This window comes from Rosa rugosa, chromosome 2 (genome assembly GCF_958449725.1).
Source record: "Rosa rugosa chromosome 2, drRosRugo1.1, whole genome shotgun sequence".
NCBI classification, from domain to species: domain Eukaryota; kingdom Viridiplantae; phylum Streptophyta; class Magnoliopsida; order Rosales; family Rosaceae; genus Rosa; species Rosa rugosa.
Genome location: NC_084821.1, coordinates 2,198,474 through 2,217,148, shown reverse-complemented (window position 1 = coordinate 2,217,148; position 18,675 = coordinate 2,198,474). Strand labels below are relative to the sequence as shown.

General features: G+C 38.0%; 1 protein-coding gene across 2 annotated transcripts; it reads right to left on the bottom strand.

The window, feature by feature from the left end:
• LOC133734518 (disease resistance protein Roq1-like) lies at positions 1-17,033 on the bottom strand. 2 transcript variants are annotated; one of them, XM_062162152.1, is made up of 9 exons: positions 16,273-17,033; positions 11,148-12,237; positions 10,418-10,702; positions 10,229-10,279; positions 8,744-10,119; positions 8,443-8,534; positions 8,238-8,345; positions 7,957-8,037; positions 1-108 (listed from the first exon to the last, which is right to left on the bottom strand). In XM_062162152.1, the coding sequence occupies exons 1-5, from the start codon at positions 16,779-16,781 to the stop codon at positions 8,815-8,817; spliced, it is 3,240 nt and encodes a 1,079-aa protein (XP_062018136.1). In that variant the 5' UTR covers positions 16,782-17,033; the 3' UTR covers positions 1-108; positions 7,957-8,037; positions 8,238-8,345; positions 8,443-8,534; positions 8,744-8,814. The 2 variants fall into 2 exon arrangements, with proteins under 2 accessions (XP_062018136.1, XP_062018135.1); XM_062162151.1 differs by lacking the exon at positions 1-108 and having other exon boundaries at positions 7,786-8,037.
• Between the last annotated feature and the right edge of the window lie 1,642 nt (positions 17,034-18,675).

Below are 18,675 nucleotides of genomic sequence, written 5' to 3'. Positions count from 1 at the left end.
GTCAGCACCAATTGCAAATCCCTTCCTCCACAGGAGCATATCATATCACCCCACATTTTCTTTGCCATCGCAACGTCAATTTCCAGGGCCTTAACAATCTGTAGCATCCTACATAAAGGTAACAAAGACAATTAGCAACTCAAGTACTCAACTATCTCTAATCATTAATGCCAACCAAGTAACTTTTACTTTATAGGCCATAGGTGCCGAGTAGAGGTGGCAAACGGGCCGCTAAGCACGAGCACGGCACGGGCCCTGCACGCTTAAAAGAGGCCCGGCACGACCCGAGCACGTTAGAATAACGGGCCGGGTTGGGCCTAGGAATATTGGCCCATTGGCCCGGCCTGGCCTGAGCCCGTAATGGGCCCGGCACGGCCCGAGCACGACATATTGTGGGCCGGCCCGTTACAAACACAAAATTTCATTTTGTTTTTAAAAATATTTAAAAACCACAATTATGAGATTTGAATATTAGACCTCTTTATTTAAAATCTCATGACAATTCCACCAATGCTATTTTTTTATATTGTCAAAATAGTGAAATAAAACATTATATCCTTGTTTTGACATAAAGTATTTTTTCTAATATCATAATAATACAACTATAGAATGAAGGAAAGAATAATATGATAATAAATCTTCATTATATTTTTTTGAGGGAAATGGAATCAGGTTCCAAATATATTACGACGTCACTGCGTCAAGCTAGAGGGTTCGAAGAAACCACTCATGGTACAAGTACAAGCACAATACAGACTGCACATAGCAGCCAAAAATCTCCTACCCAAACTGCCGAAAGCAGCCAAATTATTACTAACCAAAGAGAGCGAAAAACCTAAAGGAACTGCAGAAAAGAAAAGCAACAAAAATAAAATTTCCTTAACCCTACCCTATCTGAAAATGGAGCCACTGTCTTGAATCATCTTGACGCCTAAGACCTCAAATGGTGTACGTCGCAACAGATCAGCACAGCCTCATGGTGCCATCTAGAAGACAGAAATAGGACTAGAGAAGAAAACTACAACATGCGAAAAAAGAAAAAACAAACCTACACAACCCGAAACAAAGCAACTATAATGAAGCATTAACGCCTAAGACCCAATGGTGTACGTCGCCGCAAGCATCATAGCCAAAGCTTCATCGAGTCAATGTAGGTTTGTACCCCTAGCCCTCTTGAGGAAGGACCTCCTCCGAAGACGGCCCCCCAACCTTCACCTCTAAAGTGGATACAGACTTGGGCTTATTCCGACTGCCACGTGGTCGGCCCTTCTTCTTTGGAACTTTCCCATCAGTGACTGGGACATCGGCGAAGCCTGCAGAAAACTTCAGGCGCTTCCCATCCTCAAGCCAGTCCTCCTCCCGAGGCCTCCTCACACCCAAAACCCTAGATGGGTGTCCAAAGAAACCATCAGCAATAGGCCCAGAACCTTCAATTCCAAGTCCAACTGACCCTATACCCGGCCCAACACCTTTCAAAGAGGTCAACCCGAGCCCAGCGGTCAACCCTAATTTGAAATTAGGGGTTCCCGCCGAAAAACTCGGAGCTGCCATTTGAGGGCTCAGCTCCGTCCCCTTCGCATCCTGCCCTGCCTCCATCACCTGCACGACTCCAGAGCCCAGCGCCAGTACCAGAATCGCCGACCCGGTCTGCAGCGCCTCCATCACATCAAGAGACGACGACGGTGCCACGGTACCATTGGACGGCATCATCTCATTCTGTAAATCTTTCGACGGCAGAACCAGGTCCTCCACTGCCACTTCCTTCACCAACTTTCGGTCACAATCCCCTCCAGCATGGGTGAAGAAACCACACCCCTTGCAGATCCCTCGGCACTTCTCATAGCGAAACTCCAATTATATTAATAAAGATTAATCTCACAATAATATACTACAAGTGTTGTAAATATTATTATCTATGTGGATGTCCATGTAAATACTCATTAGTTATGTACTTTGATGTAAACCCTACCTCTATATAAAGGAGGCTAATGAGACTGAATGAGAACACTTCTACTTCCTCCTAACTATTCTCTCTTTATCTTCTTCCTACTTTATAACACGTTATCAGCACGCTCTATTTTTTTCTTTTTTTCTAAACTCAATGATGATCTAAAAGTCATACGGTGCAACTTGTTGCTTTTCACCGGTGTTCTTGATCTATGAGTTTCTTTTGCTTATTTTTAATTCAGATGATGCTGAATGATTGTTCTATTGCTATAATCGGCAGAATGATTTTTTTTGTTTTTGTTCCCACATGATCATTATCCTTTTTTTTTCTTTCGCACTGGTTAATGATCACGATTAGGACTTGGGATGTTTGATACCATTAGGATTTTGTTTATTGACCTCCATAATGTCTCTAACTCTTATTATTTGGTTACATAAGGATGCATCAGTTTGCTTTTGCCTACATTCGTTCTCTAATTTTTTTTACTGGGCTATTCAATATGAAACAAAGTCTCTTACTTTTGGTTCCATTCTAATTGGATAATTATGGCATGAGTTTAGTTCCACATATAGAAGGAATCGCAGCCTTTATATGGCCACAGCCCTTACTGGTCACCCAATCTCATTCCTTGATAAATGCCGAGTATATTTTCTGGGTTACTTGTTTACACAGCTTTTCTTTCTTTAGCTGATCGGTTCATATATATACAAATTTAGCTTCTCAAAGTTTTCTCGAAGGAAATAGAGAGGACTAGCTCAGATCTTCAGTCTATTTCCAATTTCAACAATGAATCGCTAGCAAGATGAGGAAGACCCCGCTGAATCAAGGATCAGTAACTCCCAAAGGCGGATCAATATTTTTTTGATATCCAGGTTATACAATCTTACAATTATGTGCATAAATATGCTCAAAAGGTAAGGCCGTATAATATGATTTTATTTCTCAGACGGATTTCAATGACCATTGTAATTAAATTCAATGCGATCAAAATATTTTTCTTATATGATTACATGAGGGCCTGAAGTTCCTCAGGGATTGCGACATGAAGTCTCTCAAATTTATACAATTACGAGGGCCAGAAGATCCTCAAAACTATGCAATTGAGTACAAGTACGTTCCTCTAATTTTTTTATGCTGGGGTCCCTTCCTCCTTATGACTATTTTTGAATTTGGAATTCAAACCACCTTTAGAACCTGCAGTTCAAAGTTGGACAATCAATCGAAGCCAGAAGCTTCTGACTAGCATTTAGATCAGAGAACTTGGTTCTCCTATTGTCTTTTGTTAGATGAGATACAAGATTATAATGTATTATGAAGTTAACCGGACCAGAAGTTCTGTGTATTTCTTCATTTAATGGAACCAGAAGTTTCCACAGTTAACTTTATTGCATAATTTATCTATTTATTTTCCCTGCAATTTTCCTATTTTGTTATGTACTTTCATTATAGTACTTATCTTTTAAATTAATTTTTTTGTTACTCATACGGACCAGCAGTCCTATACCTCGAACATATGAATTTCGAATGTAATAGTTTTGAACCAGAAGTTCAAAATTTCATAATAGAACCTGAAGTTCTAATAGTAAAACTCAAACCCGAAGCTTTGAGTATAAAATATAAATTAGTTCAAAGTGAACTTGAAGATTCACTTTAGTCACCTCGAGCCTGAAGTTTCGAAGACCAAATTTATTTGAACCCGAAGTTCAAATTACGAAATCTTAGAACTTGCAGTTCGTAGAAAAAAATTTCGAACCTGAAGCTTCGATTACACATATGATTCATTCATAGTTTATTTGACTTTATGTCAACTCGAACTAGAAGTTTCGAGTAAATTTTCATATGTCGATTGATACATTCTTCTTTTATGTCTGCTTAAAGCATTCCACCTTGGAACCTGAAGTTCTAATTGTGCAGACTCGAGCCATAAGTCTCGAGTGAATATATAGACAATTTATCATAAAGTTTTAATCTGGGTCAACCTCAAACCTGAAGCTTTGAGGGGATTATTTTGACACCAATTTAAAAGTAAGCAGATATTTAACCGTTGGTTTATGACGAATGAGTATGAGTATACCCCAAATTTGTGATCATGAATTTTTGTAATTAAAAGAGATCAGAACCTGTAGTTCATTGATCCTTAATTACATGAGGACTTGAAGTTCCTCAATGATCAAACTAACTAGATGACCATCTAAAGTCCTTCACTCATAAGTTATGGTCATAAAGTTTAAACTTGATATTTCGAATAATCATTTTGGCCAGAAGTTCAAAATGCATTTGATGTTATTAATCTACATCAAACAACAACACAATAATTGAACGTCATGTTTTACCTGTATAACATGAGCCAGAAGCTTCGTGTATATCCTATGAGATCCACTGTTCAATTCTTGCAAATTTGATTTGTGTCCTCTTCAAACTTTATATTTTGAGAAAATTTTCGTAACCTCTTGAGTTTCCATTGAAACTAAATGTTTCTTAATCTGATTATCTTAGAACGTCATGTTCCTCAAGAAGTTGTTACAAAATGGAAAAAATCGAAATCTCAAGTTTCTTGGATCTCCGATTATATGAGGACCTGAAGTTCCTCCTCTTTATGACTATAAATATATACGTGACAGAGAACTTGAGGTTCTCCACGTGATACGTGATAATGTTACTCTATTATTATGGATTATAGTCTTCAACTTGAAATTTTCGAGTATATCATTTTGGCCAACAGTTCAAAATGAATTTGGTCCATTCCAATTATCAGTATTTCACAATTAATGTTTACTGAAGCTAAGGTAACACCCATATCAAGAGTCATAGATCTTGATCTATGGCTCCGAATGAGCTACTATCATGTTACCAAATTTGAAATACTGTTGCATTAATTACCTCCTATATGGTTGGAGAAGACTTTATGCCATCAGATATATACTGTATCGAATTTTCTGCAGTAAACTCAGTCATATGATGTCATGAACCTGAAGTTCCTTGAACCAAATACACTATTTTGGCATGACTGGTTACATCATCTTTTGTCTACCATGTTGCATGGAATCACTTACAAGTTTTGATGACTGCTAACCTTACTCACAAGCAAATTGTTTATTTACCGCATATTTGCGAGTTGTCACTTTAATGAGACAATCCTCCTGCAATGAGGGGGAGAAAGATTGTTCCTGAAGAACGATATGAATTGGTGTGAGATATCTCCATCGTCTCATTTTGACTTCAAGAAATATCTAAACTAGTGAATTGATAAAAGAAAGTGACAAAATTATATGCTAAATGCAAAGGCATCTGCTTGGGTTAAAGTCCTTGAGACCGACCATATTAATACAAACAATGTAGACTCCATTTGATTTGTGGGATACAAGTGTATCCAATTGACATGGTTCTCCTGAAGAGAATGTCATTAAACAATATCACAACTCCTAATATTGCTACACATACAGAGGGTGTAGGTATGCCATTAGGAAATGATGTCTTAGTGATACAATAATAAATCAATATGGTTGATGCTAATGAATAAAGCATGTTTTGACCTAAATCTTGGTTTGGGCTCGCCACCAACCAATGCGCATCTTCACTTCAAAGAAAGTGATAGATTTTTGAATGCATCTTTTGAGCATGGTCAAAATAAGACAGTCTTCCCGCCGTTAGGGGGAGGAAAGACTGCTGTCATTTGAATAACGGCGTGAATTTGTGTGGATTATATCCACCAGGTCTAAAGTTTTAAGCCCCCAAAAAAGGGAAGATTATACAAGCCCTATAATGCTCTACATGAGATTATAAGTAAAAAGATCCACATTCTCTACGTAATTCACCTATGAGAGATGATTGTCCTAGAAGTGACAATATATGCCCCAGAAGTGGCATGGGTACCCAATATCAATAAGCTTCTTACAGCTAATGCATGCATATAAGAATGTGTGGGATCTATGATTAATGATCATCGATGATAATTTACATATGGTAGCTACCAAAAATCATTAAGGGCTGTATGGATGCTATACCACGTTTCACCATGAATGTCGACAAAGTATATTATTGGCCAAATTGGAAAGAGGCAATTCCAATGAAATTAAATATTTGAAACGTGATGAAATACTTTGACCTTTAACCCTACAAGTTACAAAAGGGTATTTATTAAAGTGAAGATAAATCACTATGACACAATGTCTATTTATAGAGACACGAGATTATGAATATCTTCCCTTGTATGAATGACAATTTTCTATAAATACAGTGTTACATATAGCCGTTATATTGATGAGAGATTTATGGCACGTTGTCATCGTATATTATGAAGATCTTAAAGACACATTGCTAAAAGTAAAGTGTCATTATAAGTGTATTGCTTATCAAATCCTCAAGGGATTCAAGTACATGAATAATTCAAATGCAAGTCCATGAAATGTTGAAAGAGCCTGAAGCTCACTCATGGAATCAAAGAGTCTTAAGCTAGCTCATATGTACTCATTCCGTTATAGCTAACGCAACCCAAATTGCCTCGATGAGTACTATGACAAGACTAAGAAATCGAATTCGAATTATGAATATAATGTTGCAACATATTCTAACTTTCGCAAAGTTATGAATTACTTAGAGCTCTTGAAGAGCTTATATGAGACATATCAATATACAAAGATATTGATGTGTATGGCTAGGTATGCCATGATGATTTTTCAATGTTTAAACTATACAAAGTTAAATGTGTCAATTTGTTTATATTGTTTAGCTATTACTTTGTGTATGATTTTGAACATATGAGATTGTTTTCTAACCTTATCATATAAGGTAAGGCTTATTGAAAATCGTCTAGCTTTGTTGGTATTGCTTAACCTTTGCAGGTATGAAATTTTGTGATGAGCCCCTATATGCCAAGCACACATGGTCTCACTTCAGTGATAGACACATCAAACTACTATACATGGTACATGTAGCTTATCGCATACATAAATGAGGCTTGCAACAATCAGGGGGAGATTCTCATCAGGGGGAGCATCCAGAAGTATGCTACCTAGGACATATGCGCGTTGTGCTCTTTTTGTCCTTCGACCAGGGTTATTTTTTGTCCCACTGGGTTTTTGTTACCTGGCAAGGTTTTTAACGAGGCAACAATAAGCGCGTCCAATACCATCATTCATTGTTGGACATCCAAGGGGGAGTGTTGTAAATATTATTATCTATGTGGATGTCCATGTAAATACTCATTAGTTATGTACTTTGATGTAAACCCTACCTCTATATAAAGGAGGCTAATGAGACTGAATGAGAACACTTCTACTTCCTCCTAACTATTCTCTCTTTATCTTCTTCCTACTTTATAACAACAAGCAATATATTTTGAGTTATTTTTTTTTCTTTCTTTCTTGTAGTGGAATATAAAAAATATTAGAAAACTAATCTTAAAAAGCTAAGATTAAGAAAAATATTGTAGAACTTAATTTATTTTAATTTTCTAAATAGTTAAATAAAATTAATTTTTATTTATTCAAATTAAGATTTTAAAATCGTGCTTTATAGTGGGTAGGCACGAGCACGGCCCGTTTATTGACCCGGCACGATATGGGCTCGGGCCATGGGCCGGACCGGGCTTAATGTTTAAGTAAATGGGCCGGCACGAGCCCGGCATGATAATAAATGGGCTGGCCCAAGCACGACACGAAGCACGACTAGGCCCGCTTAAAATGGGTCGGGTCGGGCCGGGCCGGCCCGTTTGCCACCTCTAGTGCCGAGAGGACTGGACAACTTCTCTACCATAAAAGCAAAGAGGAACTCAAGATCTAGCAAGAGAGAGATTTATGGTGTACATTACTACATACTGAGAACTAACTAATCATATGAATGTATCCGTTGTAGCAAGCTACCAAGAACACAAAGCCTTCTTTGAAATCACTTGACATTGCCTTTTACTTGTTCTGCTCCTTCAAACATGTTGCAGTCTTTCAGATCTACGCTACTGGATTAGGTTGCTCCAAGAATACATACACAGGAGCTCGATAAGAAGCTGTTACCTGTAAGCACTATCTTAACCATCTAGTTTCATCTGAAGTTATCAACGCTTTTCAAGACCTTATTAACAGAAGCGTATTTTCCTGGTAACAACAAAAGATACAATAATAAGTGCATGGTAAGCACAATGATAGAAGTTTACAGCAAGCAATAAGAATCGACTTTATATTACTGTGAACCTAAATAAATCCTTATCAGTATCAAATCGACTATATGGCAAGTTCAGACATGGATATATAGTAGAATTCCACTACATGCTAAGTTCTATATACTGATCGACTACCTCATGATACTGTCGCACCAAATTTCTTCCGTCTTCTGGAGCATCGTAGCCCACCTTTTCTCTGTTTTCTGAATGTTTGATTTCTAGCCCTTTAAAATCTGTACCATCCTACATGATGATAACAAGGTAGGGAGAATCAGATAATAGCAACAAAACCATATAGATCTATAATTATTACTTCCAAAGAAAACAGCTAATAAGTAACCTTAGCATCATTAGTTTGACAATCATATAGTCTCTCGATGGCATGCTCTCTACCGGTAAGTGTTTCGTGAGATGTGAACAATGTCTGCAAGCCTGCACGTCCAGACAAAATCAATGTCATCCTTGATCAGAATAGACAGAAGATTGTAAAATGGCAAGCAGATATGTTTTGTCTTACAAACTTATAAGAAAGACCACACATGTATGCATATATAAGCATCCATTTTTGTCAGGTCAATTAAACGATCACACAACACAGAATCGACTTTTAAAGATGATGCCTGCTCATGAAAACATCTTACAGGTTTCAAGGACGGAATGCTGCAAGGCGTGCCAGAAGCTCATAGCTTCTATGCAGGATGGAGGACTGTAATCAAACAGTTGTTGGTTCCTGCTGATGATTTTCATATTCTCGCTGATGAACCAGCCCATTTACAAAAACGCCTTCATCTTCTGGCATTACTACGTGGAGTCCACAGCTTCCCATCAGTGCTCCCCTCTTTTCCGATAACCAGTAGTAATTTTGGAGGGTTTGATATTCAAATTGAAAATCAACTAGACACAAGGAAGGTGGTGGTAAGCCACTCTCCCTGAGCAGTCTTATTATTGTATGGAATGGAATATAGTACAACCACACATGACCAAACACCAACCTGAACCAAGTGTCTTCCCAGATTATGGACTCTATGCATACGCCATTAATGTAGATAGAGTGGAATTTGAAATGTCTAAAGTGATACTGGGAATCTTCATCAGCTTGAGCACAGAAAGCCAATCCTTTGTTCTCCCATTTGAAATTTCCAGGAAACTCAATTCTGAACTTGTATACTCGAAGCCCTCTGTTATTGACATCCCGAGACCAGGGTAACGGCCCAAAACCCGTACGGCAGGTGAACCATTCTGGAATGTCATTTCCGGGAAACGTAACCTCGAATCCAGATTGAAGACATGAGAGAAAAAGAGACAACAGAGCCGTTACTTCTGAACTATCCGGTAAATTTTCTTTCAACTTTGAAACGTCACGAGCCAGATTGCTGCACAGGATACGGCAACTGAACAAGTTCATCCGACGACACATGTTTGACTCTTTACCTTCCAAAATGTTTGACAACTTCGAAACTCTTCTCAATGCATAGCAACTACCGGCATTTAACGAATCTATTTCCCTTGCGAATTCTGAAATTTCTACCACACTAGTGCATCGCCTCACATTGACAAATAAAGGGCCGTAGTACTTGACATGCGAATTCCTCCGGTTACTAGAATACATTTCAGAAAATGTAACCAGTGGGCACCACGAGAGATCAAGATGCTGTAGATGTTGCAACTCGAAGATGGTGCCCGGCACATGTGTAAGCTTTTTGCATGCTTGTAAATTTAACTCTACAAGATTTTTGAGATATCCGATTGACGATGAAGACAATTCTTTGATGGCAGTGCCCTGCAGATTCAGGCGTTTCAAGGATTCCATCTCCCCCACAATTTTGAACTTACTAAGTTCTCTGTTGCTACTAAGTTCCAAATTAACAAGATTCTTCAGAACCCCAACCGTAACTTCTTTTAAACTTCCACATAACTGTACTTTCAAGTCTACCAAATTTGGGAATCTAGACAAGTCGGAAATTTTTGTTACACCATTGCAACTAACCAACTCGATTGTTTTCAAATTTTCCATGATCTGTGTGAAAAAAAAAAAAAATGATGAAATGGTAAGATTGTATGTAATCTTTAAACTCTAAAACCTAAACTTTTGATGGTAAGAATATTGGTTGAATATTTTAAAGTACCTGTAATCCCTTCCCCAGTGGTGACGTCCCAAGTATGGGTGGAATCACTATCTTTGAAACCAAAAAACAAATAACAAAATGAGAGTATTCAGATCAACTCAAAAAGTTAAGTATGACAAAAACAAAAAAAAACAAAAAAAAATCTAAACTCTCTCTGAATAACAATGTTGGATCAATAATTTCAAATACCTCAGATCGCGTTAGTGGTAATCGGCTGCTGAAATCCATCTTGAGTACAACAAGATTCCTCGGATAAAAGTTCGACGGAAAATACCGTAAAGGACAACCCACCCAATCAATTAGCCTCAATTCGTTGGGCAGATAATCCACACACACATTTTCTTCATTGAATAGTTCTCTGGAGATCATAAGAATTTGAAGATTTTTCAACTTTAAGAAGCTTTCACTGCTCAAGGGTATCTGTTGTCGTTGAAAGATGCCATTGACCACGATGCCTCTAACTTTGTGTGTTCCCTATGAAAAAGCAATGGAGTAACTAAACAAGCTCTCCTCAAAATAGTAAGGAAAATTTCAGGAACACTCCCTCTAAATTTGAAACCTCAAGTTATAATAACTTCATAATGGTACCTCAAGTCATAAACCCGATCCATTATTCATACCTGTCAATAGCACCGCTAACCTTTATGCCATTTTTTTTTTCTATGGAATAACAATGTTATTAACAGGAAGTATGAATAATACATGGTTGAGTTTAACCATTGTGAAGTTATCATAACGTGAGAAATCAAAATTTAGAGTGACTTTTTGTTCAAATATTGTGTGTGACTGTTTCCTAAATCATATATCTAAATGTTTAAATTTCTAATTTAATTTCTCAGTGTTTACATAAACATTGGTTATACGTACATTAGCAACACATTTAATTAGTAACATTAGATATAAGCCATAGATAACTTACCGTGTTTTCCACAAAAATATGGTGCACATCTTCGTAATTCCACAATCTACTTCGTTCTCCCGGCTCAGTTGGTGACTCTTGGATAACTATATTTTTGCCCATATCTTCTAGCAGGTCATGCATCCAAATTTCCTCCTCTTTAGTGATGCTAATGAGGGCCATTTTTCTTAGTACGTCAATACCATCTCCGGGGTTGAGGCCACAACCCCCCAGTATATCTATCACATAATTCGTGTTTCTACCTTTAAAGAAACATGCAATGTGAAGAAAAACTTCTTTCTCGTCTTCGGCCAGTGCATCATAGCTTATTTTCAGGAGTTCATGAATTCCCTTACCGGATTTTCGGTGACTTCTTAGTGCAGTTGGCCATTTATCTGTACTCCTATTATGTAGAAGTGACCCTATAACGACCAAAGCTAATGGAAGGCCTTGACTGTAATGAAGTACATCATGAATAATTGCCATGGTATCTTGCTCTAGAATTCTATTTCCTTCGAAGGCATTCAGACGTAAGAGCTTCAAAGCATCTTCATGATTTAGTTTCTTGACCTCATATATCTCATTAACATTGTGGTCAGTCAAAGGTTGCAAATCTCTTGTTGTGATAATGATTCTACTACCTTGGCCAAACCAATTAGCACCTCCGACTAATTTTTTTAACTGGTTCACATGATTCACGTCATCGATAACTATGAGAACTTTTTTTTGTCTCAGCCTTTTTTTTATGATCTCGACTCCCTCATCATCATTGGACACCTTAAATGTCAGGTTCCCCAGCATCTTTGTAAGAAGAAGCTCTTGTAGTTGAGCTAGGTGTCCATGTTCTTTGACATTTTTCAGAAAACATCTACCTTCAAACTCATGGGCAATCTGATTATAGACAGCTTTAGCAACCGTAGTTTTTCCAATTCCGCCAATTCCCCATATACCTACCATCCGAATATCATTTTCCCCAACATGTAAAAGATTGAGCATATCTTCTACACGAGACTCGATTCCAACTGGATACTCTGCTACCTCTAAATGTGTAAGGTCTAGCAGTTTTGCCGAAATCTCTCCAACGATTGTTTCAATAAAATCAGCTTCATGTCTGCCAGTTGAAAAAAAAAATGAAAGTAGTTGATGAAATATACATATACATATGTCAGGGAAAAAAAATACAAATTAAGAACATAAACACTAATAAACAGTGCAGAGTTTAGCCTATATACTCCACGCGAGATTCATCAAAAATTCCTGGTACCAACAATATCCGGTTGAAATTGATTAGAAACACGTTATGGTCTAATAAGAGAAAAATAGTTCTACACTCAATTTGATAATCTTATATAATTAAGCAAATTCTAACTTCTCATGGTTAAATTTTTGAAACTTCTATTATGCTCTTTGTTGATTGATAAAAACTATATTAGAAGGCTAAAATAGTAAATAAACTAAAACAGTTATTTTCCCTTAAAAAAAAAAAAAACAAAACAAAACAAAAGATAAGAACATCAAATCTCATGTTTGTAACGGTTAATGCTGTCTTAAACTTTCACTTTTCTACCACATAAAACTTTTCATTTTTTTAATTATTTTTTTATGAAAGCAAATTAGCAACTGCGGAGCGCATGCCCAAGAGGCTAGTGATTATAAATTTAAACCCGTTCATTGTTTTTATCGATCTACACCCACTTTAGATCATAAAACATTCTTTATTTAGTAGATTGTCCAATTAAATTTTTTATATTTAGTAAATTCTTTATTTACAACCATCGACGCTAGAAGGAAGTAGACTCCGACCTCCGTCGACCATGTCCGCAAAAGTACGAAATTCAACGGACTTGTCCGACGATAAGCCAGCCAATCGATCCACCATCAAGCTCACTGGAGACCTTCTCCCCGAATTCGATCCCTGCGCCTGATTTCGGGACCAGCCACCAAAACAAAACAGGCTATCTTTGTTGGTTCCAAAATTAAAACCGCCCATCACCAAACCATCACCCATCCGAAACGACGCTGGAGATCCAACAGCCAGATCAACCCCATGAACGAGGAGAAAACAGAAAACAAAAATCAGACAGGCACGTCAGAGAGATCCCCCGCCGCCACCGCCCTCAAACCAACCAAAGAAAAAAGGTAACAAAACCCCGCCCTCCCCGAGATTCATCGTTAACGGCCATGTTTGAGAAGTTCGTCGAAAGCCGCCGCGGTCGAGTAAACCCTAGTAGAGCTAGGTCAGAGATGCACTATACCAATAAGATAGGAGGTTATGTAAACTTTGGCTTCAGTATCCTCACTAACATTGCTGGAATCATGAACTTGAAAAAGAAAACAAATTTGTTGTTTTCTTTTTCAAGTTCATATATGTCGTTTGTTTGGTGGTGTAAATGGATTGTGTAGGTGGGTTGCATTGCATTTGTTCGGCTGCGCATGCCTTATGTCACAGAGATAAGATCTTTAATTCCTACTCTCTAGGTTGTTTCTTGTTTAGACTAAGAGTGAGAATAATTCTTCTCATGGTTCATTTGTGTTTTTCTTGAGGTGCACCGTCCCTTAGTTACTCGATGAAATGCTTATTAAGCATTTAGTTGCATACCTTCTGTTTAGTTCCATTTAGTTCAGGTGATGAGCGATCCCGGGCACAACGGGCCCTTGGAACCTTTCTAAGGGCTCATAAACCAGACTTCTTGTTCCTCATGGAGACTCAGTTGGAAGAAGAACAAATGGAGCATTCAGATCTTTGCAAGCTATAAGATACAAATTTTGACGGTGGACGAGGTTTCAGAGGTCTTTAAGGAGGCTATTCCCAATTCCAAGCGTCGCAAAGGAGTTTTCAAACAATCAAACATGCAAGAGCAGTAATGGGTGTCCTTTGGAAACAACCAACTTGTTTTCCCCTCCCCCGTTCTCTCCCATTTTTGGGAGACAGGTCTGGGTCTTCCCAGACAGTGCAGTTTTGTGTGGTGTGTTTTGTTTTGTATGGGTGGTACTCTTTCCTCGGTTTGGAGTTTTTCCCACTGGGTTTTATCCAAGCAAGGTTTTAACGAGGCCACCACTGTTTATGTTTTTCAACCAAAGAACTTCTAGATTAGGTTCAAGAGAAGAAGTGAAGACATTTTTCCACTTCTTCCTTTTTATGGGTATAAGTATTTTCTTGTGAAAGTTACAGGCAGCGCAGCTAGTTAGTAGCGATGACGCTTTTGTTTCCTGACTTTTATATTAGGTTGTGGATTGTCATTTTGACTTTCCGGTACTTATATCCTGTACTTGTATCTCGATTGTGTTTAGCAGTTTAATGCAATGCATTACCTTCTCTCAAAAAAAAAAAAAAAAGAGATACGACAGTATGCTTCTTATCAGCCCGGGCAAGAGGTATTTTGTTTTTAATTCTTTAATTCTTTTATTGTTTTTTTTTTTTTTTTTTTTTTCTGGCCTGGTGGTTGTGAATTTGCTGTGTGTTCATAAGGTGTGTTCTCTGGTATATTAGTTACTGGGTTTGGTTATAAAGTTGCCTGATGTACGCCTATCTGGTCAATTGGTTACAGTGCGAGGTTTTCGGTTATTGTCTTTTGCTGGGTTTGCTCTATGCTTAGCTGATATTCCTGTGGGTTTTTTTTTTTTTTTTTTTTTGAGAAAGAGATGACAAATTGTCAAACTTTATTCAAAATAGAACATACGTTCAATTACCGTACTCCTATCTCCTATAAAATATAAATAGGTGGTCGAGAATGAAATAAAGTTAAAATTGAATAGCTAACCGGTGAGTAGGGATGGCAATGGGGCGGGTTGGGGATGGGGATCACAATACCATCCCCATTCCCGGGGTAATTCTTCACCCTCATCCCCGCCCCAATCCCCAATAAAAATATATTGGGGATTCCCCGTCCCCATCCCCACTGGGGATGAAGCCTCCAAACCCGCCTCAAATCTCCTATAAGAATTTAAAAAATAGAATAAATTTTTTCTCATATTGCATTTTTTAAAATCAAAATCTACAACAAGTAAAATTAAAACATGATTAAATTCATAAATCATAATTCAGTGAGTGCAAAAGTCAAACACCATTAAAGTAAAAGTGTAGTCATTAGAATAGAGTAGTAAATGTATATATTTGTGATTTATATTATAATATATATATATATATATATATATATATATATATATAAATTAAATATATGTAAATATCATTGGGACGGGTTTGGGGATGGAGATCATAATACCATCCCCGCCCCATCCTCGATCTTAGATAGCGGGGATTGGGGATCCCCATCCCCATTCCCCATTTGTCCCCGAATTCTCCCCCCATTAGGGGCGGGTATCCAATGGAGCTCCACCCCGCTGGAGATTTTTGCCATCCCTACCGGTGAGCCACTTCATTGATCTCCCTATAGAGATGATGGAATTTTTATGAGGTATCTTAATCAGATAAAAAGAATATAAAAAAGATCTTAATCATAGACATATACTCTATAGATAAGGTTTGCTGATGTGAACTAGAGAGAGCCTTACTAATGAGAACTACTAAAATGAGGATTAGTTGAGGACCTTCTAATTAATTGTTTGAGAAACCCATTTTTCTATGGCAAATCAATCGTTAGATATTTATGTATGCATGAGTAGATCACTTCTGAAAAATTTTCTTCCAAATTGTTAATCGTTAAGGTACAGAACTAGATCAAATCAGTGGACGCACCAAATCTGTCAAACATAAACCGTTCATGTTCATAACTGATAAGTCATGATTATGAATGTCCTAACTATTTTCAATTTAGTTGAAAAATTACATAAATAATCTACACATAAATATCTAAACATCTAACGGTTGATTTGTAGAAATGTGATCAAAAAGTGGGTATAACACAAAAGTTTTAACTAGTCTTCATTTTACTCACTAGAAGAGCTCCTGTGAATTGGATATAGATTAAAAAGAAAATATGCATGAGTTTCTCTAATATAAGCTTGGATATTTTCGTATATATTTAATTTTTTCTATATTAAATAAGTTTAAGTAATACAGTACAATCTTTGAATGCTGGGTGCACTACAATATTTGCCGAGTTGAAATAGCCAACATCTAAAATTAAACGTAATAAAAAAAATACCTAAAATTAAACAATATTTAATTTGGTAATTAAGAACATACCCGCCGTCCAAGAAATGCCGACCAGACAACTTTGCTGCCTGTGTGAGAACTTTCCTCCATCTTATGATCTTCTCCGTGTTTCCATTGGATCTTCTTTCATGCTTAGCAAGTGCCTCACCAAAACTACCATTTTGGTACCGTACTTCCGATGGATCTACCTTATAAAAAATAGGGTAAACAATTTGATTGTTTACCTCTTTGCATTCCATAATCTTAGCGAGTTCATCTAAACACCAATTCGAGGTAGCATAATTTTTAGAGAAAACGACGATAAGAAATTTTGCTTCTTCAATTGCTTTCTGAAGAGCAGCTGCTATTTCATCTCCTCCTTCAAGCTCAACATCATCTCTGAACGTTTTGATTCCCCTTTGAACCAGATTGTGGTACAAATGGCCTACGAAAGTGTTGCGTGTATCCTCACCTCTAAAACTCAGAAAAACATCATATGTTCCGGACTGGCTGGTAGGAGTGCTAGAGGAAGAGGAAGAAGCTCCAAAGTGAATGGCCATTACTGTAAGTCGTATGATCGATAATTAACCAAGCTGATATTGAAGAGTTCAGGGATGGTATTGTTGATCATATCGACCGCCAAGGGCCATCTTTAGCTTGTTATATAATAGATTAGTAGGTCCCTTGTTTGTCATCACATCGTCAAAGCAGTTTAAATTTGTAAGTTTGTATTTGTCATGCACGTTTGTATTTGTATTGGGTAGCACGATCCCCTACCAAGCTAATTGCCCAACTGTAAGTTACCTTACAAATTCTTAAGTTTGGTTGTACATGCATGTTAGAGATGTTTAGATTTAGAGCATCACAATAGAATAGTAACTTCACAACTTTCTAATTTTAGAGGAGCCCCATCCGATCTAGATCGAACTTTTTGAATATAATATCTTCTCTGCCGCAGCTTATATATAGCTGCTGAGCATTTGAAAGCTCGTCCCCTGTATCCGGAACACCCGTGACTGCAATCCGGATAATCAGGCAATATATGTTCAGATAGATCATAAAAGATCGGAGCTAGTCTTCATTCCCCTGATTAGGTTAAGTGAAAATCACAATAAAATACAAACCGCCACTGCCTACAAGCCAGTTGGACAAGAACACCAATGAATTATACATAAGAAAGCCTGTATGGAACTAAACACCAGTTTGTTGTTGTGTTTTCCAACATTTTTTTTAACGAGGAAATTGACTGGTATCAATGGTAGTATTGATCAAAAGCGATCTTAATCTTGTTAATTATGCCAGACACAAGGCATCACATATGAGAACAAGTTCCTCCTAGCTTCTTTCTGCACAAGTTTCAAACTTGAAGATCAAGTTAAAAACTTAAAAATTACAAAGGTGGTTTAGCCCGGCCAATTGATTTTGACAACCGGCCTGCCAAAAGAAAACAAAACAAACAATAGCGAGAAAAACAGTAGAGCTTTCAATGCCCCTCCAACTTCTCCTCGGAAATCTAACCAGATTTTGGCAATATTGGAGGTGAAAAAATGCTGCATGGTACACGCTTTAGATTGTAGCATCCTGCTAAAGTAGGGCTGGGCATTTAAGCCCGAAAACCCGTAAACCCGGACCGAACAGTCAAAGCCCGACCCTAACGGGCCGGGCCCAATGTTTTTTTTAACCAAACGGTTCGGGCCCGGGCCTTGATATTCAGACAAACGGTTCGGGCCGGGCCTTATATTTCAAAGCTGTCAAAGCCCGTCATATATTAAAGAGGACAGATGTTCACGTAGTGCGTATTGGTCCTCATATAAGCCTCAAAATTTTTATAATAGGATCATACACACAGGATTGCATTCTCACTCAAATACCTAATAACCTAAACCTAATCCTCATTCCTCACGCCTCAGCCTTCATTTCCTTCGTGTAGCCCGATCTGAACCAAATAGCAATGAGAGGCGGCCGCCTCCTTCTCCTCCGCTGAGACGCTCAGACCCCCGCCGCTGAGACGCCCGCCGCTGCTCTCTCTCTCTCTCTCTCCCTACTTCACCTGCGGAGCTGTAGGCCCGAGAGCCGGCCGCCTCCTTCACCGGAGAGTTCACATCGCACCAGAGGCCGCCTCCGTCTCTCAGTTTCTCCCTCTCCTCCGCCATAGCTGTGAGGCCGAGACACCAAAATAGGAGCTCGTTGTTCTTCAGGTCTGCCATCTCGTTTTAGCTTCATGGGTTCCTCAGTTTATTGATAAATTTGATCTCTTTATGTGCTTATATGCTTGTGAGTTGTGGTTCCTGAAAATGGGTTTTAATGTAGCTTGTACTATGTGATTGCAGGCTTGTACCACTGCTGAACACAATGATCTGTGAGTTTCTTTTTCTGGGTTTTTGCAACTCTTTGTTCAGTTGTTGTGATATTCTGATACAGTGATTGTTTTTGCGTCTGATTGAGTTATTGTGT